This window comes from Caloenas nicobarica, chromosome 4, assembly GCF_036013445.1.
Source record: "Caloenas nicobarica isolate bCalNic1 chromosome 4, bCalNic1.hap1, whole genome shotgun sequence".
Classification (NCBI taxonomy): Eukaryota; Metazoa; Chordata; class Aves; order Columbiformes; family Columbidae; genus Caloenas; species Caloenas nicobarica.
In genome coordinates, this window is record NC_088248.1 from 1,183,625 (window position 1) to 1,211,614 (window position 27,990).

The 27,990-nt window shown below is 46.2% G+C and overlaps 1 protein-coding gene across 3 annotated transcripts; it reads right to left on the bottom strand.

The window, feature by feature from the left end:
* Positions 1-281: 281 nt before the first annotated feature.
* Positions 282-27,934, bottom strand: CNOT6L (CCR4-NOT transcription complex subunit 6 like). Of its 3 annotated transcripts, XM_065633539.1 has the most exons (13): positions 25,562-25,592; positions 25,299-25,462; positions 10,682-10,803; positions 10,040-10,226; positions 9,469-9,554; positions 8,930-9,019; positions 8,043-8,111; positions 6,818-6,975; positions 5,686-5,840; positions 4,124-4,275; positions 3,089-3,313; positions 2,202-2,404; positions 282-1,837 (listed from the first exon to the last, which is right to left on the bottom strand). In XM_065633539.1, the coding sequence occupies exons 3-13, from the start codon at positions 10,791-10,793 to the stop codon at positions 1,625-1,627; spliced, it is 1,650 nt and encodes a 549-aa protein (XP_065489611.1). In that variant the 5' UTR covers positions 10,794-10,803; positions 25,299-25,462; positions 25,562-25,592; the 3' UTR covers positions 282-1,624. The 3 variants fall into 3 exon arrangements, with proteins under 3 accessions (XP_065489611.1, XP_065489609.1, XP_065489610.1); XM_065633537.1 differs by lacking the exons at positions 25,299-25,462; positions 25,562-25,592 and adding an exon at positions 27,882-27,934; XM_065633538.1 differs by lacking the exons at positions 25,299-25,462; positions 25,562-25,592 and adding an exon at positions 16,947-17,023.
* Positions 27,935-27,990: the final 56 nt, after the last annotated feature.

Here is a 27,990-nt window from a genome sequence, read left to right on the forward strand (position 1 = left end):
AATTAAATTTAATTAATGAGTAGAGCAACAGCCTGACTGAGCAGTTTTGCACGACAGAAGATGGCTCCTTAGTATTTAAAACTGATTTCATAATTTAAATTTGACTTTTTTTTTAAGTATACGAATGAGACATAAATATAGGCTATTGATCTGTTTTAAAATTTCATTCACATAATGGAAATTTTTTTTCGTTTATTAAAAATATCACATTTTTGAGACTAGAAACAGTAAAGTGCATGAAAAGTTTAAAATATAAATTCAAGAAAATCTTATAGCAGCAAAAAAGCAGAATAAAGAAAAACTTAAAAACACAGACACAACCTTTTCCTATCACTGTGACTTTTTTTTTTCTTTTAAACATTAAGCAGCCAACCAATTTTTCAGAAAATTGCATTATGTTTAATGCCTCTTGAGGCACAAGGTTTTGAACTGGCCACCTAGAGCATAAAAAGAAAAAAAAAAAGGGGGGGTTTCCAACACATCAAAGAGCATTAAGAGTTGGGAATGAACCAGCAGCTTTTTGATCCAACCCTGACCAACAACAGAAAAATATGATTAAAAAATGTGCGGTGGCTTTTTGGCAACCCGGGCCAGGAGGAATAACCCACGGGACGGGCCCGGCTGCCGCTCTCTGCCCCGGGACAAACGCACGGGGACAGACGGGGACATTTCCAGCGGCCGCTTCCTGGACCCTGCGCTGCATCCCGTTTCCCACCTTTGCGACCGAACTTTGCAAAAGGGAACCCAGGCCAGATTTGCAAGCTCTGAATTCACGCGAGCGCGTGCAACGGGCTCGCTCCGCGCGGAATTTCTTCCCGTTTTTAAATCCTGCTCCCGGACTGTGGCCGAGGCAGCTCCGTGTCCCAGAGCTCCTGCGGATCTCGCCCAAAAAGCACAGAGTTCTTCCAAGCTCTGGCCAAAAGCAGCAGGCACGGCGGCGCGTGCCACTGCCATCTGTACACAGCGCTAACGCTCACCTGGAAACGTCCTCGGAAATGAACTGACACCGGCAGAATTCAGACCTCGCATTCTCTCACAGATGTTAAGCCATCTTTGGTTTTCTAATGTCATTTGGATGAGGGGCAGGGCCACACTGCTCACCATTTATAGACAGGTATTAAGTGCTTCACTAATGTGCAAAATTGAGTTTGGATGCAGGGTTCGGCCTCTGTTTTGGGTTCAAACAGTGTTTCTAATATTCCTCCTACAAAACAAGCATTTCTATTTTTGTTCTGGTTTTTTTTTCTTTCTCCTAAAAGGCTGGCTCATTTTGCCACGCTCTGGAAAAAAAGCATTACCTTTAAATATGTTAGTAGACAAGTTTTTAATCTCATTTGTCCATTTATAAGTGCAGCTTCCTACTGAAAAAAAAAACAAAGAGCTTGCCAGTTAAAAAAAAAAATTAAATTAAAAACTTGGAAAAGGAATAATATTTTGGTTCCAGCCCTAGTGCCAAATGATACCAATCTGCACCAAAATGTGCAAAAATCTCCTATCAAACACAGAAGGAAAGGAGCCTGAAGAAGCAGCTGAAGGTTGGCCATACTTCACTCCGCTAGATTTGATTTACAATGTACAGGTCCGTAAGCACAGGTCCTTGCCCTCCGAGGGGCCGGGGGCTCCACTACCTCCTGCTGGGCAAGTGGACGCCGTTGACAAGAGGCAGGAGCGGAGGGTGGAGTTCGAGTTGTGTTAACAGTGAGAAGTGGTCGGAGGGGATGTGGGGGTGCGGACACCCCGTGATGTTGTTGTCAACCAGCCACTGAGGGTCCAAAGGCCCCAGGACACCGAGCACGTTCATGTGGGTGTTGGAATAGAAAATGTAGTCAATCACACCCTGGGGAGAAAGAGAAACAAGGAGAGTCAGAACAAACCTGGGCTTCTGGCCGCCTCGACTCGACTGGCTGCGGGCTGAGGTTCACGGGAAGAGGCACCAGCGCTGGAATTAAGGTAAGGAAACGCGCGCAGCGTTTCGCGTTCCGAGCGCCGCGTCCATTCGCGTTAAGTCACCGGCCAGAGCCAGGTCAGAAGCTTAAAAAACCGCCAGGAAATCAAAGGATTTTTTTGTGCGGTAAGAAAAACATCCAGCAAGTGTAGGAAGTAGTGATGAAGCGCTTACAGGAACAGAGGTGAGAAAATTAAGACGGCATCCTGGGGAGACCAGGTCAGCGTCTGCCACGTCAGAAAAAATCGCTGCTTACTTTGAAATCAAAAGTGTAATTCGTGTAAGGCATCAGGTTGTTTTCATAGGCGCTCTTGAGTTGGAAGCCGTGTGTAATTCTTCCTTCGGAAGCCCCGTTCTTCCCGTTGCCGCTGAAGTTCATGAGACACTCGTTATAACGCAGCTCCTTGAAGTCCTTGTGGTTGTCGGCTACTATGCCGTTGCTTAAGTATTCCACTACACCTGTTTGCGAAGGAAAGGATCGGGGGTTGCTTTAAAATACAACACTTAGAGAATTTTGGTCCTTGGAGTTAAAAACCAAACTACCAATAAGACACCCCAGGAAATCGCAAAAGAGTTTTCTATCTCAGGGGAATTCTACCCAGCAGCTGTCTTGTCCGCGCCTGAGCTGTCAAAGCCTTTCAGCCAGGAAACAGAGGCTCTTCAGCGGCTTTGACACCATTTTTTGAGGATTACAGTAAAATCACAGGACGCAAACTGTAGCACGTATGTGCTAGAGCAGCAGCTTTCCTACGCCTACCTGATATTGCAGTATGGAACGTTGTAATTACTAAAGCAAGCCCGTCTCCCTAGAAAGTTTTCATGTTACATCATGAACTCATGTCTTTTCTACTTATTATCACTGCTCAAGGCACGAGTATTTATTGTATGATTTATTTAAGATCTATTTGTGGTTTTTTTACATCTTTGCAGGTGCGACCAACTTTTCTGGAGCATCCAACTGATCACAAAAAGCAGCCTACTCCACTGGAGCACTCGCGTTCTCTTCAGTTGGATTTTGAAAGATTAAGAAGAAAGCTTTCATCCATACTGACCCAGGGGAGTGCAAACTGCCCCATCCAGAAGAAAAGAGGATTCAAAACTCCTAAAAAGGTAAGTTAAAAATGAAGCCACAGTCAGTCTTACCTGAATCGGGCAATGAGTTGAGATCGGCACACAGCACCAGAGGGATGGAATTAGGATCCGCTGTTGGGCTCCCAGGCCGGCTGGAGGCTTTCTCAAGGATGTTTTTCAGTTCCGAGACAAACATCATGGTCTGAACGAGTTTCACATCTGAGTATTCGGGGTCCCAGTGCATGTGGGCATTGGCCACGAGGAGCAGCTGTTTGTCCACATGAAGCAGTTTCATACCTGGATTAAAAAATACATTTTTATCAGTGAAAGGCTGATTGTCTGAATATGGCAGATTCCCCCTTATTAACACTCAGGGGGTAGCCACTGCTATTGGAAAGCACTACAGCTGCTTTTACTATTTATCTGAGGAACAGTACTCTGAAAGATGGGGCAGGAAGTCACAGGCTGCTTCCTCCAGTCCTGGAATTTCGACATCCTGCCTCTTTGAAGGGTGCACTGGAAACAAGCGATCCAAAAACCAGACAGGCAGACAGAGAAGGGTGGCAATTTGGAGCATCTTGAAATTGTCTGCTGCATCTGATCACGTGTAATGAAAATGTGACAGCCAGTCAATCAAGCGGCATCAAAAGATACCTGATAATCTCACTCTTCCACAGCAACACATTAGCGCTGGCATGTAATTGCTGGGGGAGGATGGAAGAATTCAATTGAGGGGGAAAAAAGAGAGTTGAAAATAGAAGTTGAACATCACTGACAACTATTGGTAAGAGCATGCGTGTGCAGACACACTGACCTTGGAATAGCTTCATTTCTCAAGTCGAATTTAACAGAAGAAGCAGGGACAAAAGCTTGAGAGCAGAAAGCTGAATATTGTGCATCTGGCCACGACTGCAGCCAGACCAGGAAATCATGTCACCTGTGTCCTGACCTGCTGCTGGGCTGCTATTTCTCCAATTAGCACAGCGAACAGCGTGTGCTCATCTGCGAGTACCTGGCGACCACCACCCATGGCAATAACACTCTAGAGAGCCACGTTAGCTAAGGAATAATTGGAATAATGAGCAAGAGAACCGCAGCCTTACTCACTTGCACCAAACAATTCTTTGTGCACCTCCAGCACCACGGCGACCCCGATGTTGTCCTTGGTCATCACGCGGTTCAGCATGGCTTCCGAGCCTTCCGAGTTGGCCATGGCCACCTGGTTGAACTCCACCGTGTGCTTCTGCACCAGCGAGAACCTGAGTCGACACAGAGAATCGCGCGTCAGCCCATGTGACGTACACGTGAAAAGACGCGGTTTGTGCCTGCGCTCCAGCCTCCCGTGGCCGAGGAGAGAGCCTGAAGGGGAAGGTGAGGCACGTTTGTCTTGTCCTCTCGTTTTTTAAAGCAATAACAGTTCTGAGAAATATTCCCCCGGTCAGGGTAGAGCTCTTGGTCTGGCAAGTGAGACACTCTCCTGGGAGACGAGATACTTGGGGTTTAGGAAACGTTTATTTGATTCAGAGTAGTGCTCTGAGAGGAATATTCAGAGCAACACTCAGAGGTTATCACACCTCCTCAGGAGCATTCCAGGCAAAAAATCAGGATGAGATGGTAATTAAAGGCTTTCCTTTTACTCTGGGCAAATGCATTATTAAAAATCAGCTTCTTTCAAACCACCAGCTACCACTACTAGTTTTGTGAAACGGGTTTTTCATTCCTTTCCAGCTTTACGATGCTCAAAAAAAAGCCTTGCTTCAAGACAAACTGAAGGCTACCTATTGAAAGGGTCTTTTTGTTTCTGTGTTCTTAGAAAATAATTAAAAAGCATCCTGGTTTTTACCTGCGAGAGCCATAGTGCAATAATCAGTTCTCTACATACCCTCATTAGTATTAAGGTTTGAAAAAAGCCAGTTGTTTGTTTTCACAGACTTTCTCTATTCAAAACGAGTCAAGTTGGTTCTATACATGACCTGAAAGGTGTATTTTTGTTTCTGGAAGCAGTGAGCACTCTGAAAGGAAGCTAAGGCTCTGCAAAACTTCCATTCCAATTACTGGAAATTGGTCCCAGGGAGCATTCAGAGGGATACTCGGTGCGGTACAACCCGGGGCAGCCCCGTGAGCAGTTCACACCACTGAGAAGCACCTCTCCTCCCTTCCCAATATTTTGATGCTTTTAGTGTAGCACAACTGTTTGGATCAGGTATTCAATAACGTCATGCTTCGATTCACAAAAGCAGATAATATCCTGCGGTCCTTTGGCAGCAACACGCCTTTTAATACCTGAAGGTTAAGCCCAGCTTACCGATCTTTAATCTCAGAGCGGCAAAACTTTCGACAAGCAAGGCAAAGGTTTGCAGAGAAGGTGAGTTATTTATTAGATCAGCCAAAAAATGCACACACAAAGCATGTAAGTTTTTACTAATATTAGCTGTCCTGAAACTTCCACGTTTCTGACAGGATGTCTTTGTTCATAGACTGAAAGAAATGGAAGGACTCTGCTGCAAATGGAGCAGCACAAGGGAGGGAGGATCCTTCTTTGTAGTGACCTTTGTCTCACGTTTCACAGCAGAGCACTTTGGTTACCACGCACCCTGAGAGAAGGCGGCTGTTGGGCCTAAATCAAGCCGGTTTTAAGATACTTTTAAAAAGCTGCTTCTGCCTCTTACTTTTCGGTTTTGAAGAATATTGCACAGCCGTCCACATGCTTTCTCTCCTGCTCAGACATGATTTTGGCACGTGACTTTGGAGAAAAGAACCCGTCGTACCCCCGTTCTTTCAAGGCTGGCAGAAAAAGGGTGAAGTATTGCTCTGTTTCCACTTCCTGCAATCGAACACAAACACTTTGGGCGAACGAAGCCAAGCAAACCCTTCCCATCGCTGTAGGGCAACTTGTGCCTGCCTTGGCTTGCGGACAGCAAACGAAAAGCTTCTTTTTGCACAAATCAGGTCACTTCTGGAAACAGATCTGCTTTCCTGGATATCCCCGAGTTCCCCCAAAAGGGCAAGTGTGAGATGTATTTGGAACAGATTACACCTGATATTTGTGACATCTGAATGCAGACACTGTCCCAGGTTAAAACTTCTGAGAGGTCGATCGATACCCAGCAGCAATTAATGTTTAACCTGGAGAGCTCTTTCGCACCAGGGGCTCTGGCTGTTCTGTACTGATGCGTTTTCTTTGTAGTAACATCTGGTGTCCAAGAGGTTGATCTCTGGAGGTTTTCAGACCAAGGTAACTATTCTCTTCTTGTGTGAGATTCTTACATACCCAGACTTGATCAGTTTAAAGGCAGAAGTGTTCAACTGTTCCAAACATCAGCAATAAATTGCTAATAACAGAGCAGGATGCACGTACGGACAATCATCAATATTTAACTTGGAACGTGCAAGCCCCCTTGTTTTCCAATGACAGTATTTTTGAGACTTTAGCTCCTGAACCAAGCAGGAATGGTCTGGGAACAGTGGTATTTGGGGATATCACATTCAACACTCTCCCCTCCTGCAGTGAATCCCATGCAGCCAAAGGGAGAATATTTATGATGCTTACCTGAGGGAGAAAGCCCCCAGATCTTCCAGCGCCAATTACCTACTAATTTAGCTAATTTTATCTCCGTTACTTTTCTCATTTCATAAACCGCAAGCCAAGACGTGAACAAGGAGCTGTGCACACAGCTTGTATTGGTAAACCCCAAAACTTCTCTCAGCAAGCCGGTAAATGTGGTGTTTTCAAGGGAGCATTTAATTCCAGAGGTGGAAGTTAACATTTTCTAATGGAAAAGACAGTTATTTCCCATTTACCTGAAGACTAATGATGTCTGCATCACAGTTGACAATTTCTTCCATGATTCCCTTTTTCCTGTACTCCCAATTGAGCGCCCAGGACGGGCAGTAGCCGTAGAGCTGCCGGGTGGCGTATTTATCACACAAGACATTGTAACACATAACTGTGAATGAAGCTGGAAGGAAAGGAGGAAAGGGAAAGGTAAGCTCTGAACATAACAAATGCTAATCTATTCAAGCCAAAATACTGAATCTTACACGGTCTGTTCTGGAGAAAGAAGTGAGGTTTTACTACGAGGCTGCCCCACAGCTGTATTTTTCATACTCGTAGCCGAAGAAGGTTTCTGCTGCTCAGTTGTTTCAATTTCATAATAAAACCCAAATGGCTGAGTACAGTTTGGACCGTGAAATAGCCCACAGCTCACTCGCTTAACGCAATGCTCTCTAAGAACTTCTGAATTCTGTTTCTGCTCAGGAAGTTTGATTTAAAATTAAAAACAAAGTCTGTAAAACTCCAGTGAGATACTGATTTGTAAGGGCCCCGGACAGAGAAATGCAGAACTTAATGTTGTGGCGGCTTACCAGACTTTGGGCACTTCCCGTTTCTTCCTATTTTTTTCTAGTTTGTTGTTCTTTAATGTATTAAAAAAAAAAGGTGACAGATGATCTTAACTGCAACATTATTCTTGCTGGTTATTAATCTGATCTTCTGCAATACCAATATTAGGATTTTTCTTCTTTATCCAAGCTCAGGGATGCTTTTCGAGGGCCGGTTCTGGATGTGCAGGGGAAGAGCCACCGGATTTGTACAGGCTCTTGCACTTCACCAAAAGCAACAACAGAGGGCATTGGACTAACCTGGGTACCAGGCACTCCACGCCTTCACTTGTCTCGCTCTAGTCAGCCTGTGCGTGAACAGGGCACTTGTATGCAGTTATTTTACAGCTCTTATTTCTGTTTTTTTTTTTTTAAAAAAAAAAAGCTCTTTTGCTTGAGCATCAGTGGCTGGAACAGTTATGACAAAGCCTAACATGAAAAAGAAATTACTAGCATCCTATTATCTAAGTTATAAAAGAATATATTTACAGCATAGCCACTTGTTAATTGTTTTATTACAAATGAACACAAATTGCAGTTTTCAATCTGATCCATGTCAGGCAAGAGACTTCTCTGAAAATAAGGCCAAAGAAAAGTTTTTCAGTGCATCACGCTGTGAATACAAGAAAAAGAACCACAGATTTACCTGAGGGCAGAATTTGGTCTCGTTCTTTTAAAGTAATCCATGGCCTTGGAGGCAGCTGCTCTGGATGAACTAAAAAACAATTAAAGCAGTGATTAATTCAGGGTTTATCATTGTAAGTTACAATTTCTAAGTCAAACTGATAACAGGACAATAACGTTTCCTTCTGTGCTTTGCAACCCCAACTCCTCAAGTCTTTTTATGCTCCCGGAGAAGCAAAAATCATTTAAATGCCATAAAGGGGTAGCTATAGTAAGAGCAAATTTGTCAGTTGTACGAATCATGATTATTTTTGTCTCTTGGTTTCAAATCTAGAAGAACCACCAAAATACTCCTGCGCTTTGAATATAATGCTGAAGAAGAGGTAACTCTGGTGGTGGTTCGGACATCCTATACTGCCCTTCTCCGAGAACCTCACCCTGCGTCCATCGTTCCTGCGACGTTTGAGCATCAAGCTGCCAAACAGAAAGCTCAGCCACAGAACCATGATGCAGGATTTAAGTCAGGTACCGGATGTTCTTATTCACGTGGGTATTTCTAGATCTCAATTTGACATTTTGCTTGCATTTGGGTTCTGATTTCTAGTGGAAAGTATCAAGATGGCTTCAGCAAGGAAGGCTTTGCACTTTGTTGGTAATTGCAGGGTTTCAAACAGAACAGTGGGAACAACTGGTTGTAAGACGGGAAAAGCTCAGACAATATATGTCAACCTCTTCCACTGCGTGTAAGAGCGTGTTTTGTGTGTACGGCTGGAACTGCCTGACAAAAATGCGAAGGTGGTTAGAAAATACCCTCCCCTCTGCGGTTCAGAGTCTTGTTTTAGCAGCAAATACTATCAGAACCGCCTGCTTTGAACCCGCCGGTGTCTATGAGAGGTGTGGGGCTGTCACCTGCGAGATTGTCAAGCATGTAGTTCAGTAGCTTTCGAGTTCCGTCTGGGTCCTGGTAGAGGCTGAGAATATCTTGTGATAAAGGATTGCCTGCCAACAGCAGAAAACAACAACCTGGGTGATTAGCTGCCTTTCTTCAGGCTTCCCAACAACAGCACATCTCCCAGAATGAGAACAGACAAGCTGACCCAGAAGATATTTAGGTTGCTTAACCTGGAACTGTAGAATACTACAGTAACAGATGCTATGGAAATAGCCAGCACATGTAGCCTTTCATCTTTGACTCACCTCTGTTAATAAATATAACAGGTTAAAGTGTTTCTTTACCTATCTACAGATTGGAAATAGGTGCATAAAGAAGTTAAACAGCTTCTTTTTAAAAAGGCATTGTTTTCCACACTGCCTGCTCCTTTTTGCCACAAGCTTAATATGTCAAATAAAACTATAAGAAAATGTTGAGTTAACATCCAAAGGTTTTGAGCCCAGCCCCCTCAGTCACTCCAGAGTACTCCTAGGAATATTGAACTGTAAACACTCACCTTTCAGACCTAGGGTTTGCAGCTGGAAGAGCCGGCCAAGTTCATAAGGCAAAACCCGTAAGAGATTGTTATTTAAAAGCAATTCCCTGCAGTAAATGCAAAAACACTTTTGATGAGTATCGCTTCAGAAGAAAACTCTTGAAGCACCATACACTGCTTAGCTTCAAAGATGACACTTCGCACCTCAAATTTTTTGTATTACGGAAAGATATGCCAATCTTCCCATTTCAAAGCATGACTGAAATACTTTCATTAGGAAAACAAACAAACAAACAAAAACCCCAACCAAACAAAAAACCCCACAAAAACCCCAAACCACAAGATTAAATCGGGGGAAATTTAAACAGCAGACCACCACCAAGTCTCAGAGACTTAGCTTATAGACTTGTATCTGTAGAGATCAGAAAAGAAGGGAAATAAACCCAAAAGTAACTATTAGAACTGAACCTTTGCACCAGTCTTGAATTTTTCAGAATTAATTTAAATGCAAGAATGGAAAGCAAGATAAAAGTCTTGGTCCCAGTCCCAGAACACAGATTTTTCAGAAGTTAAGCAGAATGATTTCTCTCACCTGAGAGATACCATGTTTCCTAGTTCTGCTGGTAAACTTCGGAGTTTGTTGGATGACAGATCCAGGTAAACCAGATGATGCAGCTTGGCAATATCAGGTGGAATGCGAGTAAGATTATTGTCATTGAGGTGCAGAGCGGTCAAGTGCGTCAGCGACCAAAGGGACGTGCTTAAGCTCCGCACTCTGCCTGAAAAAGAAAAGCAAAGAACCAACTCTTCACTCAGGTTTGCTCTCCCAAACGGTTAGATGCAAACTGTGGGGGATGTCGGAATATGGGATTTTCAGTGTGAACACCCCATCACTTCACTGGAACGCTCAGTGACCTTTCTAGAATGTCCTTTCATGGATCTTCTCTATCAGCAGACTTTAAATAATTACCTGGCCCTCCCAGTTAAAAGGACAGAGCCAGGGAAGCAGGTGTACTACCCAGAAACTCACGTCCAGCCTGAGCTGCTGTTTTAAATCAGCTGGGCTGAACAAGAGCCAGCCAAGTTCAAAGGCAATCTTGTAAATTAGTCCATCTTCCTCCCTCACCTTAGAAAAACCATTTTCACTGCGGGATCCCTCATCTGAAAGTATCTGGTGCGATTCTGGGGCACCGACACCTGTGCTGAACCGAAATTCAAAACCAAACGGACTCACCCGAGATCTCTAACTCAGCCCAGTGCGACTTCTTCCCGTTGGCCACCTCTTCTGCGGACATGATGGTGTAAATTCTGCGAGGATCTGGAGGATCATATTTTTCCTTTGGCATCCCTGTTAGTCTGAAAGATTGTCACAGCCGTCACCATCTGCCACTCGACAACGTTTCTCTGTTTCTAGCCCACCAGGTCATTACCTTCCCCAGGGACACTCTGCAAAAACTCACACCCTAGAGTTTATGTATGATAAATACATAAATAAATAAAATAAGTGGAAGCGCATTTCTTCCCACAAAGGTGGGTTTCTGCGGTCACCTGCAATGTCACCTTGTGCTGCCCCAGTGCGGACTTGCTGGATTTCCTCGTTTATCCCCCAGACTGAAGCGTAACCTGTGGCATCGTTATTTGCCGCGTGTGGAACCTGCGGCCGAGGTGACAGCGTTTCGCTCCTTCCCGGCTCACACGGGTTGCTCCTGTAGTTTTCACAGGGAGCCAAAGATTGAAGGGAAAGCTCTTCTCTTTGCTTTTCCAGCAACATATAAAGTTCTACTTTTTGCACTCTGCTCATTCGAGATTTGAAATTGCAGTCTGGAGGGGAATTAGCTCTTTTTTACACAAATCTGAAGCAGCTGGCCTGCAGGACGCATCTTTTTCCCCCCGTACATACGACTCTACCACAACCGCTGCAATCACTGTGAAGCTCTCCGAACAACTCTGACTGGTTTGGTTTGCTAAACTGACAAGACAGAAAATGGTGAGGAATTTGAGGAAACTAGTTCAGGATTTGGTTTTTTTTTTTCAGCTAGGCCACCTAAACAAGGACCACACGTCCCCTTTACAAGCTTATCGTACTGCGAAGGGTCTCGGTCACAGCTCTGGGGCTTCGTTCCCCGATGAGTGCCCAAGGAAATGCCGTTCATGTGGAATTAAGGCTCCAGGTTGCAAGCGCAGGGCAGATACGAGCCCCACGTCTAATTATAGCCAACTTCTATTTACAGGTGAAGTCACCCGGCGACAAAAGCTACAGGGTAAGAGGATTCTGCGCTGCTCAGCTGCAGCGATTCAGTTCAGGGCAATGAATGAAAAGAGATTCGTAGGAACGCAGGATTGAACCCAAAACCCTTCAATCTTCATTTCAGAATCCCGAAATTGGGAATGGTACTTCCCGAAACAACCAGAGTTACGGGCTGCGCTTCGGCAGCGCTAAACCCAGCACAACCTGGGGGTCTTTGCTGTTAATTACACGCACGTGCAGAAGCTGGGAGCGGCCCCGGCCCCATGAACGGATTCCTCGCAGAAAATGAGATTTCATTACCTGGCAATAATTATTTCACCTACAAGGTATACCGCAGATTCAAAGGGGGAAACTTCAAGGCTGGGTGGTGAAAATCAAGCAGAATACCAAGGAAGGATTAAGGGTTTAGAGTAGAAGGGAACCTTTTGGGTCTTTAAGTCGTCGTCATCAAACATTTGAACTGACCCAGGACGGGTCTTCGTTTTGCTTTTTAATGTGCCGTGTCTTAGAACAATCCATACTTCTACCACATCTGGACCTAGGACGTCACAAACTTTGCTGTCAGCAGCTGGGTGAGTGAAATCCTTACCGGCTCTTTGCAGTTTTGTTTTCTACAGCACAATATCATAATAATTCCAGACTCGGGCAGATTTAAAGCCCAGCTTCTGCGCGCTGCCACTCCTCCCTGCCCTGCATACAGCTGGCAAAAAAGCTTTGGCCGCGGTTGCTTCCTACGGGCTTCTCGAGGTGCATTTCCAGCTCCAAAAGCAAGCCAGAAATTCTTTGTATTTCTGCTCGTCGTTTCATTGGGAGCCAGACACAGCCGAGGAGCAGCTCGGGAAGGCTCAGCCCAGCCAGGGGTCCTCGCTGGCACATGCGGATCGACTCAATGTCTTGGAGCGTCTGTGGTCACCTCCAGCTGCTGAGCATCCTCGCTGGAAACCAGAGCGGGGCTTGTCCATCCCCGGCAGCTTCGCTCCTGTCATCTGGGCAGGATTTGGACAAGCATCCCAGGGCCCGGTGACGAAGGTTTGGAAACCGCGGTGGTTAAAGAGTCTTGAGTCACCCCACACTCATCCCTAAGCTGCCCACAGGCCAGGAGATGAGCACTGAGTGGGTGACACCATCAAAAAGCTTCGGGATTACAGTTTCCTCCTTGGCAGGGCACTCGAGTCAAATTATGTTGAAATATCGCTCGTTATGTGAAGCGCTCTGCCAATTCGAAGCCATTTGCGGCAGTCAGAGGCCCTCCAATGAAACGAGTCCTGAACTGCGAGTCAAGCGACACGCACGTTTTTCAGCTATTAGTCACTTTAGTATTATTTTGAAACAGTAGTGAGTCAAACGAGCATCAGTGTAATTTCCACAGTTACAGAAAAGGGAAAACAAACCTAAATCAACTTTTTTTTTTTTCCTCCGTAACAGCAACATTGAGCAAGACTTGAAAGCTACCACATGTATGTTTTTGAAGCTAAAACACATTCTGCTTGGGTTCCCAACTCCTATCGCTCCCATCTGCTCCTCCGCTTGTCCTGGAACCTAAACCAACATCCCAAAATCCCAACCTATTTTTGCTCTGTCTTCAGGGAGCTACACCGAGTTCCCTGAGCCCGTTAACCCCAAAATCGGACGCTGTTAGTGATGTTGCAAGGAACAATGCAGGAGGACACGGCCGGGGAACCGAGGGAGCGCTGATTCCGGTCAGTTTGAGCTGCTGTGGAGTCGCACGTGCGGGTTTAAGCCAGGCTTTGCCTAAAATTCAGCTAACAGAGGTGTGACATAAGCAGAATAAGCGCACTCAGTTTCTTTGCTTTTCAAGTGGGACCGAAAAAGAATTCTTGCCCCCTTGTCTTCTAAAGCCTTCCCTTGGAAAACTTTTAAAGCTATTAAGACTTGCTCTCTGCTACAAATCCAACCAGGTAAGCTTAGCACGACCCTAGTATTGTGTAAATCAAAGAAAACCTGAATCTGAGAAGAGCAGGGCGTTAGTGAGAACAAGTATTTAAGCTCTGAACAAACTTTTAAATCTGGGGACTCCTGACAATAGTGTCGCGCTTACACGTTAACTCTGTTGCTGTAAATGCATCCTGGAAAGCCAGAATATTTGGCCGAGTGGGGTGGCTCAGCTGAAACCCTCAGCATGGGCCCAGGTGAACCTGAGAGGCTCAGGCTCAGCTGGGTATAAAAGGGGCTGAGGGAAGGCTATTTGGTTTCGAAGAGGTTTAAATGGTGGGTCTCTGGCTGGTTTTTTTGCAGTTTGCTTTTTATGTGTTGTTGTTTTTTCTGGCTTTTGTGTACAGGATGCACTGGTTATCAATTAAAGCCAAAAAAAGGAGCAATGTACCAGTGCCGAACATGTGGGGAGCGTCAAAGAAGAAAGTTTGGAGCCATGGGACTGCACCGTAGGCTTTCACTCTGCGTTTTTTGAGCAGCAAACACTCCTACACCAGGTAATAACAGAGAAGAGCACTGGTTTTCTGTGCTGAACTAAGATGTTGTTAGGCTTTACATGTGTGGAGGATATGAGACAGGGAGGATGTAGCCAGCAGCATGAACTATGAACTGTGATTTTCTTGGGGAGAAGCCAAAGGCAGGCCTACAAATCACATCAACGTAACACACCAAAGGAGGACACTATGCTAGGGAAATTAAGAAATTTCCTCACTCATAGTGTATTTTTTTTCTGTATGGGTGAGGGAAATCAACAACAACCGAGAAGAAAGAAAATCTCTTTCATTACACAGCACATCCAAACACACCAGAGTAACCATTTCAGGGTTGCTAGGAGAGATGAACTGCATCACTATCGTTTTTAATAAAACCAGATCTCTTCTTCCAAAAGCAAATATCCCCCATCAAGCAGGATTAACGTAGGTTCAGTGGACAGAGAAAGCCTGCCCAAAGCTGGCCAAGTCATTCGGCATCTATGCTGCAGGAGGACTTTGAAGCCAGACAGGAAAGGCCCTCAGTGCAATGTGCTACTGCAAAGCAACCAGCAGTCCCTTCCCCAGAGAGCTTCAAAGATGCAATTCTTAAACTACAGTGACTGGAAGGTGGTGTTCTGTTTCCGTTCTTTCACACCTCAATGCATTAATGAGTTGTCTGTAGCCCTCCCCTCCAGCAGACCGACTTTCTTTGTGGGGTCTGCTTGGTTGGGTGTTTGGCTTGTTTTTTTTTTTAATCTCTGTATGTAGCTGAGTCAAATTGCCAAAGCGGTTTGAAGCCTCTCCAGCAGACGGCCCTGAATCGTCCCTCGTTCCCCTGCGCAGCAACAGCTCGCTGTCCATCGCTGCCATAGGCGGTCCCGCGCAGCAATTAAACCTGCCGGCCGACAAGGCCAGAGTGCGCGCGTGCGCATTTGAATGGTGGAAAGCTGCACGACAAAGCCATTTTTACCTATGGATTTTGTAAACACAACTAAACGGTTGCAAAGGGAGGCGAGCAAGGCTACTCGTCTGTATTATGCACACTCTGTTTTTATATCAGTGTATGAGGCTGATTTTATATAAGTGTATGATACTTGTCCTTAAGGAGAAGGGGAAGTACAGCCCGTACCCACAAATACGAAAATTGACTTGCAGAGTACTGTGGAGGACTGAAGTAAAGAAAATAAGGTGCTTGTTTAAGGGTGTGTTATGCAGATTTAAAACTGCTAACACTAGGATATGAATATAGGTGTTAGCTTAAGGTAAACTACTTGGTATATCAGTATATATAATAACTGGTGTATACACACTAGCAAGAACGTATGCGTGGGGAATTTTGATAGTCTGTTCCTTGGATCTGAATGTTGTTTGTTGTGCCTTCCTGCAGGATCATGTTCATGCACCCTTGCGTACGCTGTCTGCACCCAGAGCTCAACCAGCACGGGAGCTGCCCACAAAGGTACGGCCGCTTTCTCTTTGCCATTCCTTATTCCAAGTAACCTGATTGGGAATGGAGATTATCAGTGAAATGAGCAAAAATGCCTCATTGTGGTTTTTATAATTAAAAAGAGAAAATAAGCACTCTTTTACTGTCATCTTCCGGTTTCAAACAATCTTTGAAGAAAGTATGGTCAAATAAATAAATAGAGATTATTTGGACACAACTAAATATCCTACCAATAGGAGGATAGTTAGACAGCAAGTGGAAAAAAAAATCTCCAGGGGAAAAGATCAGATCTAAAGTAAATATTAAATCTAAGGAATAAGAGCTAAAATGTCAAGCTTAGTACCACGGAGCTAGCAACAAGGGATGCAGCCCACAGGTGCAATGGAAAAAAAATACTTTGCTTTGTAAATCTATAAAAAGAGGTATTATTTTTCATACCATCCACCCAAGAAAATGGTTTCTCTTGAGAAGGCACACGGGCTGTGCGGTTCAGAGGGCTCCTCTACATGAACCCAGCAGGGCTGTCGATCTCTACTCACTAGCCATTCCAACTTTAGCAGAAAGAGACCAAAATCACGTAGTTACGAGAAATCTAGAGCATTAAAGGTCATTTATTTCTCTCTCTTTTCAAGTCTGTAGCAGTAGTAACTTTGCCTCTATAGTAAACTTTTTGCCATATTTAAAATAATCTGGGCTCCAAGTGGGAAAGAGAACAGGACGTTACTTCTGTAGTGCTGTTAGGGAATTACATCAGCTTGTATTCTTCTCATCTCTTAATGTATTTAAAAATACAGCAAGGTAATACGGGGGTGGTCCTGAATCACATCAGTCAGGCATCCGAAACCCAACTGGCTTTACTAAGACATCTTCGTTACTCTAAGCTTCAGTACTTGGAATTTCTTAACTTGAAACTTTTGGGGACCCTTGACACACAATGGAAGCCGAACATTTTAATTAAACTGCCATCACTGCTACATGGTCAAGATAAATATGACATGTGGAAAATAATTCTACAAACCCAGCTTTACAAGTAATTTCCATAGCCTGTCCCTGTAGCCCTCAGAAGGCAGATCTCCCCGAAGGACCTGAACAAGTTTGATGCCGCAGCCAGCGGAGTCTTCTGCTGCCTACAAGAGGGGACAGAAAGCAAAAGAAGCAGAAGTGCAAAGACTTAAGAAGTGGCACCTCTGGAGTGATGCTGAGGTGAGGGAAAGCTGTAACCTCCAAGGTGTAACTGCTCAGAGGCACGTTTGTGCTGAGAAGCAGAACAAGGTCATGCAGGCAGCAGGCATCTTCACAAGGTAACTGCCGGCTTGGGAAGGGAGCGCTACTGCTTATTAAACTTGGGTGACAATGCGGGGAGTGTTGCAGTCCTTACCAGACCGGTGGCAACTCTGCGAGAACACGAACGCGGGACTCCGGCCTGGTGCCCTGTCCAAACCGCTCTCCAGCCAGCGACCCAGAGCGTGCGCAAAAGGACCTGTCAACAAGCAGCACAGCAACAATGCCATGGAGTTTGTCCAAACCTCGCTCTGCTTTTTATGCCATGTGCGACGCAGATTAGGCCACTGAAGTTTCACAGAAAATCCTCGCTTTGCTCATCGTGCGAGACGTTCGGCAGTTCCTGAAGATCCGCTAGACGCTGACGTACCAAGGGACTGTTTTCAGGGACTGAAACCACAGTCGCTGTTGGGTTGAATGCACAGCTTTCTGCGTTTTCAGAACAGAACGGCCTCTGCCCAGCACACCGATGAGGGAACCGGCTCACACGGAGCTGTGGAGCTCCTGTAAGGTTAAAAGAACCCCAGATATACAACCGGCTGCAGCGACATTCAGCATGCACGTCCTGCGAGGCTTCTCGCCTCCTCCGCCTGTCTTGATGTGCAGCACAAGCCTGGGCACAGGGAAATTCAAGATATAGGGTGAGGGGGCAATAGCGAAACACAAGAGGTAACCGAGAACCTGCAGCCGATGGTGGGATCCCGGGGGACTTCACGTTATCATGTCAACAAAGACTGTAACAGCCCAGAGGAGCATGGCAAAGCCATAGAAGCAAACCCTGGAGGAAATAATAATAAAAAAAAGACAGCAAAAGCCAAGGAGAGGAGTGGGAAGGGAGGGAATGAGCTGTATTCTATTAATTTTAGAGCCAACTGGCACTCACTTGATGGAAATGCTAATTGTCCTACTGACATACACCCACGAGTTATTTCCCTCTGTTCCCTCATCTCCTCTGAATGAAGTATAGAGTCTTTTCTTAAATCACAGGTAACATCCAGGTTTCCACCCTTCCTTTTCCTCTCTATCATGCCCCCATTTAAAAGAACGGCTCAAGTGTTTACAGCGTAGAAATACCATGTAGCATTACGCGGTAGTAAGGTTTGGGGTGTGGTTTGGTGTTTTTTTTTTCCATTTCTGCATTTAACATTTCAGTTCTTACCCAAAAAGAATGGTTTCTGCTGCTTGAATGAGTCTGTCTCCCCCCTTGTGTACATGACCACTCCTGAGTGTCTGCATCAAGTCACGGAGTAATTCCTGCCTCTGTCTGCAGATGCGTTTTATACTTATTGCTTTCAAAGGAGCTCTTAGGGCTGCTTTACGTGCAAACACAGGGAAGCGATCTCCTCAAAAGCAAAGCTCTGCTTAACAGAAATGCATACAAGATATCTATTGTAGGGCAGAAAGAGTTTCACCAGCCAGCCTGTAAATAAATCTAATGGGAAGCCTGCAGAGGGACATTTGCACTTGTACATTTATTGACACAAGCACCCCACAGCAGTTCACAGCAATGACACATTTGCGATGCTGCCCCATCGCCTGGAGAGCGCTGGTGTTTTAATGCGATACAGGACAGAGTGGCTTAAAGGATTAAGAACAGGGGTTGCCGGGAGCCTGGGGAAGGAGCAGCAAGTGTCAGCACAAAACCCTCTCCTGGGCGCAGCAGAAAAGCAGGCGCAGCTTAAAGCGGGAGGTGTTCCCGGTACCGGTTTGATGGCGGTAGGAACCAGGGAGACCGAAACCGCTCAACACCAAGGACCAAGCGAGCCCGGAGCATCGTGGTGCGCCAGCATCAACCCCAGCCTCGAGGGAAAGGGCTGCTTTCATCCACGAGCCTCATCTGACGCCTCGGTTCATTCAGTAGATCGCTTAGAAATGATAAAGACCCTGTTCGGGTTGCCCTGAGCCAACACCTTGGTTCATTCAGCTCCTCAGAATCAATAACTGGAGCCAACTCAGCCATCGACCCGTTTTTTTTGAGCAGAACTACACTGGAATTATTAATTCACATGCACCGCTGCAGCGATCTTCTCCAGGAACATTCCTTCCCTTCTTTAAAATACAATTTGAATCCTCAATAACCTTTCATCCTTCAAAGAAAAGCTTGTGCCAGGAGAAAAGAACAAACGAGATTATTTCCATGGCTATGAAGTTATCTTACCCATTAAGTGGTAGGCTGCCAACACCTTAAGAAAATAAGCAAAGCCCAGCAGGACTTGGGCTATTCTTGCTGTAAGACAGAAAAATAATGGCCCGGTTATCGCTCACAATCTGCTTTTTGCAGCAATAATTAACAACAGGAAAATTTGCCACCATAAAATCTACTCGAAACAGCTTAAAAGTTCCAAGGCCTGCCCTGCTCAGCTACAGGTAGATTTGGATGAGTCAAAGCTCAAGATTCTCAAAGAAAGGAAAAAAAAAAAAAAAGCCAGAGGCAAAAGTACACACCATTAGTGGAAAGTGTTTTGCAATCACTGGCACAATAAATGAGCTTTTTTACATTACAGCCCAGTTTCAACAGGCCACGGGATGATGCACTAGCGCTCAAATCTAGGCTTGTATGCTCAGAACAGGAGGAGAAAGAAAGAAAAGGGATCTCTCTAAAATAAAGCAGTTTATAAGCATAAATCTCTTTCTTCATAGGGTATATTTAAATGTAATTTAGTTCTTTAACCAAAGATGTAAAAAAGCTTGCCATATTATTTGGGTACCAAGAGTTAGTTCAGCTGCTTCTTTATTTGATTCTCCAAATCTTTCCTGTGTGCATTTACGCCAGGCTTAACTTCCCAAATTAGATTTAGTTTTAAAATCAATATTGACGACTGACACTCTTCTAACTGTGTTCCAGCATGGTAGAAAATGAGACACTACACCAACACTATCCCAAGACAATCTCTGTGGGGACCAGGACATTCCTGTCTAACAAAAAAAGGAGATGTGGGTATCGGGAGGCTAATTCCCCAGGAGCAGCCCTGAAATCTGACCGCAGCGTTCAGGAATGCTGTAGCATTGTTGACAGCTTGAGGTTTGAAAACATGTAATTTTCTAAGTAGAAAATACTTTGAGTTACACTCATCCCCCCGCATGCATGGCCAGGGTTGTTTTTGTCCCTACCTGCTGCAGCCATGAATTTAGAATTGACCAGTTCCACCTTTACGTGCATGGGGACCTTTGTCACTATAGCAGGCGGAAAAACACCTTGCAGTTCATCACAGGACTATTAGCTGTGCGGTATTCAAGTCGAGCCATACAGCAAAAATTATCTAAGAATGAAACGGATATCCTAAGGTCACAGGCTGACTCAAACTTTGCTATGTAAATGCGCATGAGGCTGTATAACCTTGTAATCCCAGACATTTCAAAGAGATCTGAGTACTGTAAAAAAAGTCCTGTTCACAGGTCTCAAATACTTAATATACGTGCTTCTCTCGTCAACTCAAAAGATGCCTGATTTATCTGATGGGGTCCACTCCTTCACAACCTTTTGCTTTATAAAGGAGAAAGAAGAGGATCACTGGTACAAAAATGTGCCTGGAGACTGAACTACTCCCAGTGGTAAAACAAAATTTGGCTGGAGGAAAAACACAAGTCAAGGGCCATCTGACAACGTGAGCTCAGCTCCTCCGGCACTTCTGACTGCATTCTGGTACATGAGAAGTCATCCGGCCCCGCTTTCCTTTTGCTTTCTTAACTTTCCAAAACAAAAAGGGATTAGAGGAAAGGCGTTCACAAGTGGAAACTTCTGCTGGGTGGACAATTCATCCTGTGCTAGCACTCCCCCACTTCCAGGGTTGGTTGTAAATTCATCTTACAGAGTAAATATAAATCGGATTTTAAGGTACGGAGGAAGCAGCAACCAGTTTTCTGGTGCTACTTTCAGCAGTGCCCCAGTTGGCCTTTTCCTGCCAGGAGCCGCAAGTCTAAGAAAATGCCAAGGAGAGAGTTTTGTTTTACCTGGAGAGCACAGTTTTTGAGAACTATTCTGCTTCTGTGTCCCTTGCAAACAGGTTTGAAGTTCCGTACCTGCAGCAGCAGCCCGTGCCGCGGGTGCTTGGCGGCACATACCGAACGTGCTCCGACACGAAGCGAGGGAACCAAACCCTTCCCGAAAAGCCGGGAACGCTGGCAGCTCTGCAGCGCTGGTACCCGCTCCCATCGGCGTCTCTCCCCATGGGTGAATGGTGACAACTCTTACGCTTTCCTTCGAGCACCTCAGTTCTCCTCCAGCACTCTCGATGAGAAGAGCTAAGGATGTTCTCCACGTGTCAAGGCTGACTCAAGATAAAACGTATTTATTTGAGGGAGATACATCTCCCTTGTGCCATCAAGAAGTTTATTAACTTCACGCAAGTATAACACAAGGTACGTGGGACAATCAAGCCTCGAGTATACATTCACCTCCACCCCTAGGAGCAAACTGGTTTGTATAGAAGAGACAAATGTTTCCAGAGTGCCTGAATGAGATCTTTCCAGCAGAAACTCTCAAATACCTTTTTAGGCCACAAAATCTTAGGGTTAAGCACCAGGAGCAGGAACAGCTGCAGGCTACGCCGCTGAAAACTTTAAAACCCCACCGGACCTCTCCACAAAACACAGGACAGTCATACGGAGCAAACACGCTAAATACGGCACCTGCTTTCCCTCTTTCTCAGTTTTCCTGCCAGTATCACATAGGCAAAAAAAACAAACCCAAAAGCTAAAAATCTGCAGAAGGAAACCTTACTGAATGTGCTTCTTTGTCTAAACAGTTCAAGCCAAGACAGAACCTTTCGAGGCAGCCTTTAGATTGGTTTGTTAGGAAGACAAAAAAGCAAAACTAATTTGTGATTAGAAGGCACAAAGATGTTCCGTCAGATGGAAGCATTCCTGAAAAGCGAGGGGAAAACTACTCAAGCAATTCATTCAGCTGCCCTAAAGGACAAACAGTAAACTCGAGTGCTGTTTACAAATCCTGACTATTACTAATAGCTTGACCAAAAACGGACGCTTTTTGTAGTTCTCTTCATATTTGTGAAGCCTGATGAGCTAAAAAAATGAGATGGATGGACCCAGACACCAAAGCAAAGAAAAAAAATGGGGGTCACTTTGCACTATTGCTCCCAATGTGAGGTTCATGCCCTGACTCAGAGAAGAAACCTTCTAAAAAAGATTGTTTCAGCTGGTACCAGACACTTGAAAAACCAAAAGAGGCTTTCTGGGTTTCAAATTTAGCCAAAACACTTACTTCTTGCATTCACAGAACTTTGCTTAGCAGCCCATAAAACCCTTCTTTCCAAAATGATCTGGCAGGCAGGCAGGTTTCTGGAGTTCTCAAAATGCCCTAAAAGGAAAACCAAAGCCTTTTTTTTTTTTTTTTTTTTCCTACATGGGGAAAGGTCCCTTTTTAATACCGGGACACGGTGAGGTGAAGGCTGCGCATCCCTCTGTCTGTAGCTGTGGCACATGTCCTGCGAAGCAGAAGTTAATTCCCTTTCCCTCTTGCTCTTCCCTCTCTCTTCCGCACCTCGCAGAGCTGCCTTCACCCTCCGATATTTTTTTGCCTTTAAAAGCATCTAAGACATTATAATTGAGTTTTTAGTTTCGGGTGGTTGCAAGTAGGAGACTGGAGACCTTGCCACTTGCAGTAGTAGTTGCAGAAGGGTTGGCAGCCGGGATTAAGGACACCTAGTCTGGAGTTTTAGTTTGCGTTCCCCTTTCCAACGCAGCCTCCGGAGCCCTCACATGGGTGCAGAATTCGGGAGCGCTGCCTCCAGTAGTTTCCTAGCCATAAAATTTCCTGCTGCTCCTAGGTGAGGGCTCAATAGGTTTTTCTTTATGCTTCGTTTAGAGTGACAGATAATCTTGATTGACATCAGCCGGGACGATAAGCGCTCTGAAGGATTAGTTGGTTCGTATCTGTAAACAGTCAAAGATTTACCAACCCTCAAGCTGCAAAGTGGGGGGGGGGGAACAAAAAAAAACCAAAAACAACACTAAAAACCCCTCTGAAGATCCATCACCACATGGACTGAAAAAATACATGGCCCCCCCCGAGGGTTGTTATCTTTAGCCCCAGATTTTTCCCTCAATAACACGTGCTGATCATTGTTGTCAGCAAGACGGACGCTTTGGTGGGACAAATCAAACCGTACAGGAGTCCCTGTGGACCTGCTGCTGTTTGCACCCCGAGATCGCTATTTTGACACCGCCACTTTAACCATCAGTCACAGGCAAGCCTCAACTCGCTCTTGGCAGCGAGGCAATGAGAAAATCCCCTCCTCTGGCCCTGTTCTAAACGTTGTGCTCCAAGTAGAAGAGTTTCGTTCTCCCCAACCTGTGTAGTTTTGACAAAAAAAGAAGTATTTAATTTCTCTCCTGCTAGTGCAGACGGTCCAAGAACCTTTGTTAACACAACTGCGTTGTAAATCTGTGAAATCTGCCTGTGGAGAATGTACACAGTGTTAACTTTATAAAAATATGCTTCTACAGCACAGGCTCTGCGGATGTGAGTCCTACAGCCCTTTTAATTTCATTTTGTATATTTTTCTCAGATAAAACATACAGCTCCTTTCCAGGCCAGCAGAATGTGATGGACGATAAACCATTTTGCTAAACACTCGGCACAAACAGCTGCGATGCCGTGCGATCATAGAACGCTATTAATCATTTACATCAGGAAATGGCACAGTAAGGGCGAGCGCACGCAGCCTTATCTGCGCCATGTGGACACGTGCAGGTTACGGGCGCCAGTTCAGCTCCGTGTGCGCACGACACGCAGCAGCGAAACGGGGCTCTGCTCCTCGGCCCCACGTGCCCACTTCGTGCCGCTTTGAAATCTCTGCACTCACGGGCTGCACGTGAGCTGTACCTAGAATTGTTTGTAGCTGCTGCTGCTTAATCTTGGAGCGTTTTTGTCAGCGCTGGTTTAATGTCTCCCCTTGAAAGAGATAAACTTGTTTCCTGTAGGACACCATATAATGCATTTCTACATTATATATCGCATCTCTGCCTGCCTTGAATCATATTTTGAATGACCAGCTCTCAAACTTTAGAAGGAAAGTTTTATGGTAGTGTTTTAACACCGTTAAATCACTTGTTGATCTTGTAGAGAGATGCACAAGCCACTGCAAAGGTTCTTCTTCTAAGCAGGATTCCAGAGCAACTTTCTTGCAGGGATTTTCCTCTAATTCTCTTCTTTTTTTCTTCAGAATCATTGCGGTTTGGGTTTTTTTGTTTTCAACACTGATCTAAGAGAGGAGATGTCTCTCAAATAACAGAAACCAAGTCAGGTCCGGTATTTTGCCATTACAAGTAGGTGTCACATAGCCCTTTTGTGAATTTACCAAGCTGCAAATAAAGGCAGTCAGTGTGTTACACTGCACACTCCCCTCCGAGTCTTGCTGTTTGAGATCGACCCCAAGGCCCTCTGAAGGAGCCACAAACAGATCCAGTAAATCCTGTACATGTTGAGTGGTTTTGCCATCTCCTGCAGGACACTCCACAGTTTGCTTTGTCCCCTTTGAGTTGTCTGATCTCTTTTTTTTTTTTCGGGAGAAGGTGTCTCGTGGTGGGAGGCACTCGGGTGACGTTTGCTGGTGTGGACCAGAGGTGCACAAGCCTCTGGAGATGGGGAAGGAGAGCAAGAGAATTCCAGAAACGTCACCAGCTAAAGATGCCAATGAAGAAACGTCCTAAGACAGTCCTGGCTTCTGTCTTGACGGGTAAGAAGTAGAAGCAGTGCAGGTAGATCCCTGAAACCCAGGTTGCCCCCCGAGCCGTGCAAACGTAGCCGAACACAGAGGGTCAGTGTGTTTTAGAGCCATCTATACCTTTGTGGCTCTAACTTACAGGCTCGAGACAGGAGAAATGCTTTGTTAAACAGAAGAAAGCGAGTAATGAGCAGCCAAGCCTCGATGATGGGCTATCATTAAAGGAACCACAGAATTTGGGGAAAAAAGAAAAAATAGTACAAGAGGCTTAGCATGTAATGCTTTTAAGTAGTAAATCCACAGCAAATCCTCTTGAATCTAAATATGCCTAAGACATATTTTAACTTCTATTTTAAAGTTTTCTCAAGAGCCATCTTATGCTCCCAAACAACTGGACACCATCATTACAACTGCTGTCTCGGTATTCTGCAAATCAGGTTACAGCTGGTGCCTCATGTGCCCTTTGGCATCCCAAAAGCTCTTTCCAGTAAATAATAAGCGAGCCATTTATTCATATTTATCTCCCCTTTCAAACTCAAGTAACCCAAAAGCGTCCAACAGATTAAAGCTGATCTAGGCAGTATTATTTCTTGCAGTCAAAGCAAGTTTCCTCTGAAATTATGCGCATTACTGATGCATGATTTTACCACTTAAAACCAGAATGCCCTCAGAAAGATTTTAACAAGAAAAAGACAGTGGCTGCTGCGATCTACCTAAATGTAAGTTTTTCTTTGCAGTGTTTTAGATATAAATTAAATACTCACCCTAGTGTGGAAATTAATTAATTTTTCTCCAGTGGTGCCTTTTTATTTTATTACCAGAGTCCACACACGCCTTGGGATCACTTTCTGGCTTACTTCTTCTAAGACTGGTGTGAATGCTAAATATTCCTGTGCTTGGCCACATGAAAATGAAAAACCACCAGAGTCTGAATGGAGGAAAAAAAAATATTCCAGCTTATCACACGAAAGGGAAGTTTTATAAACACCTTTGGACAGAAAGAAGTAGCAGCCACAACATCACTTACTTCCACAAGAGAATTCCCACTGCAAAAGCGACTGAGCTTGTAGGACGAGGAGAACCACCCGCAGAAAATACACCCGACCAGTCATCCCTTCCAAGCTGGGGAGATAAACGACCGATCCCGCTGCATCCCTGGCAGCAGCGCTGCTACCAGGATTGGGGCAAAACATGCTTGAAAAACGCAAACAAGCTCTATCAGTCGAAGCGCACTTGTGCAGATAAGCGCAGCTCCGGCCGAGCTTCTGCTGGCGCAGCTCTGCGGGTCACGGGTCACACTTTGTCCCGGCGCCCGCAGACACAGCTGTGCCAGCACAAGTTTGCCGTGCAGACCTGGTGGGAAACTGCGCGGCGGCTAAAATGAAATCTGCCAAGTTTGGCGGTTTTCATTACTGCTGCCAAACCTAACTTCTTCTTACGGTCTGATGACGGGTGGGTTTTACTCCTGCGCTGCTCAGACGGTGGGATATCGGCTTCTGAGGGCGGAAGAAACCTGAACTCAGCCAGGAATGCGGCAGCACCTACTTTATCTTTCCATTAAATACACAAAGTAACTTAGAAATGGCCCCTGTAGGAAGAAAAGACAAACCGGAACAAACTAAATTCTGCCGTACTACCCTCGCTTTTAATGGTGAGAAGAGAACAAAACTGAAAGTGTTTAATGGGACTTGTTTAGCAGACAGCAAAGCACTGCAAAATCCCCACCATTCAGTCAAACCGAGCAGTCAAACTGTTAACGGGGCTTTCGTCATCTTCAATCATCTTTGAAGGCAGCGGGCAAGGAGATTTTTACGCCTGATTTGACGCTCAAACGTTAAGTTCTGTTCGGATGGATTGACACGATACCGCGGGCTGTGGTTACGGTGCTGCCTGTCGTTATTTACAGAGCACGGAGCAGCAAGGTGTCAGAAGAGCACGCTGCCGACCTGCTCCGGAGCAAAGCTACAAAATAAAAACCTAAACAAACCCCCGCCACCCTCCATGGGGTCACACAAAGCTCCAGGCAAGCGCTTACAGTCCTGTGGTGCCTGCGAACGCGCTCGCCTTCGTTCAATAATGAATAAACCCGTCTGAAGCGCGGGGCTGTGGAAACAAGACTGGCTGTGTACAGGCAGCCAGGTCAGTGCGGCGCCTGCACGCAGCACAACGCAAAGCTCCGATGAAAGCCTGCCTTTACTTTGGTGAGGCATTGCCAGCACGTGGCCGTGCCTAAAGCGGGCTGCGGTTCAGTAGTACAAATTTCACCGTCGCTTCCTATTTTGACAGGGAGAAGGCAGAAATAAAATCATGTTTTTCAAGGCTATGCTCCGCTTTTGTCCATGCTTTTTGCGCCTCCAAACTGGGATACGGCTTCTAGGAAATCCATGGGGTTTGTCACAGGGAAGACTTTTTTGTTAGAAATAATGTTTGGGGTTTATTTTAACAAAAAAAATAAAACCACGTACCAGGGCAAAAACATCCGGAAGGAATGGCAGAGGATAAAAATAGGCACCTTATCCTCACTTTCATTATCAGCGGTGTCTACACACACAACAAGTACGATCTGCGTGAGTTCAGTGTGAGGTGTTCCGCCATCTACGCGGGGTGTAGGCTGCGGGGAGCACGTCTGTGCTTGGCGGGGCAGCGGAGTGTCACAGGGAGGGGGTGGCACAGGTACACGTTTAATTTTAGCAAGACCCGCCACTTAAACCAGGCCACCTAAGGTCCTTATCAGCAGGGCGGCTCACGAGCAGCTGTAACTCCCAAAAGCAAACACGCACCCCAATCCAAAGTTCCAAAACACGGCCAGATAGAGGCTACTTGCCTCGAGATCTCAGAAGGTCACATAAAACGCGGTGTGGCCGCCGAAGCGCAGAAACCGACCGAGCCCTTCGCCGTATCTCCCGAGAGCACGCAAGTTTTAAAAGCAAGCCCCGAAACTCCTACAGAAGTCGGCGTTTGGGTGCGTTATTTCACCGGCGAGCGGCAGGCGCCCAGCCCGCAGGCGGGTGCCCCGCGCCGTGAGCCGGCGGCAGCCGCGGCAGCCCCGAGCCCCCCGCCGCCCCGCCGGGCGAGGCTCCGGCCGAGCCCCGCGTTCGCCGCGGGCTTCGCGGGGAGCCCCGCACCCCGACAGCGGCGCGGGGCGGGGCGGGGGGCGGCTGCCAGCGCCGCCGCGGCCCAACCAGCCCGCGAGCCGCGGGGGATCCGGAGAGGCCCGATCCGCGGCTCGGTGCGGCCCGGCCCGCCGGCTGCTGGCCCCGGGGCTGCCGGGGCCCGACATGGCGGCGGGGCCGCGTCCCGCCTCCCCCCGCCCCGCACGGCCAGGCCCGGCGGGCCGCGCCGCTCACCTGCATCCGTCGCGGCGGGGCGGCGGGGGGCCCGGGGCGGCGGCGGCGGGGCGGCGGGCAGTAACGGCATGCAGGCGGGCGGCCCGCCGGGACGGGAGCCGCGGGCCGG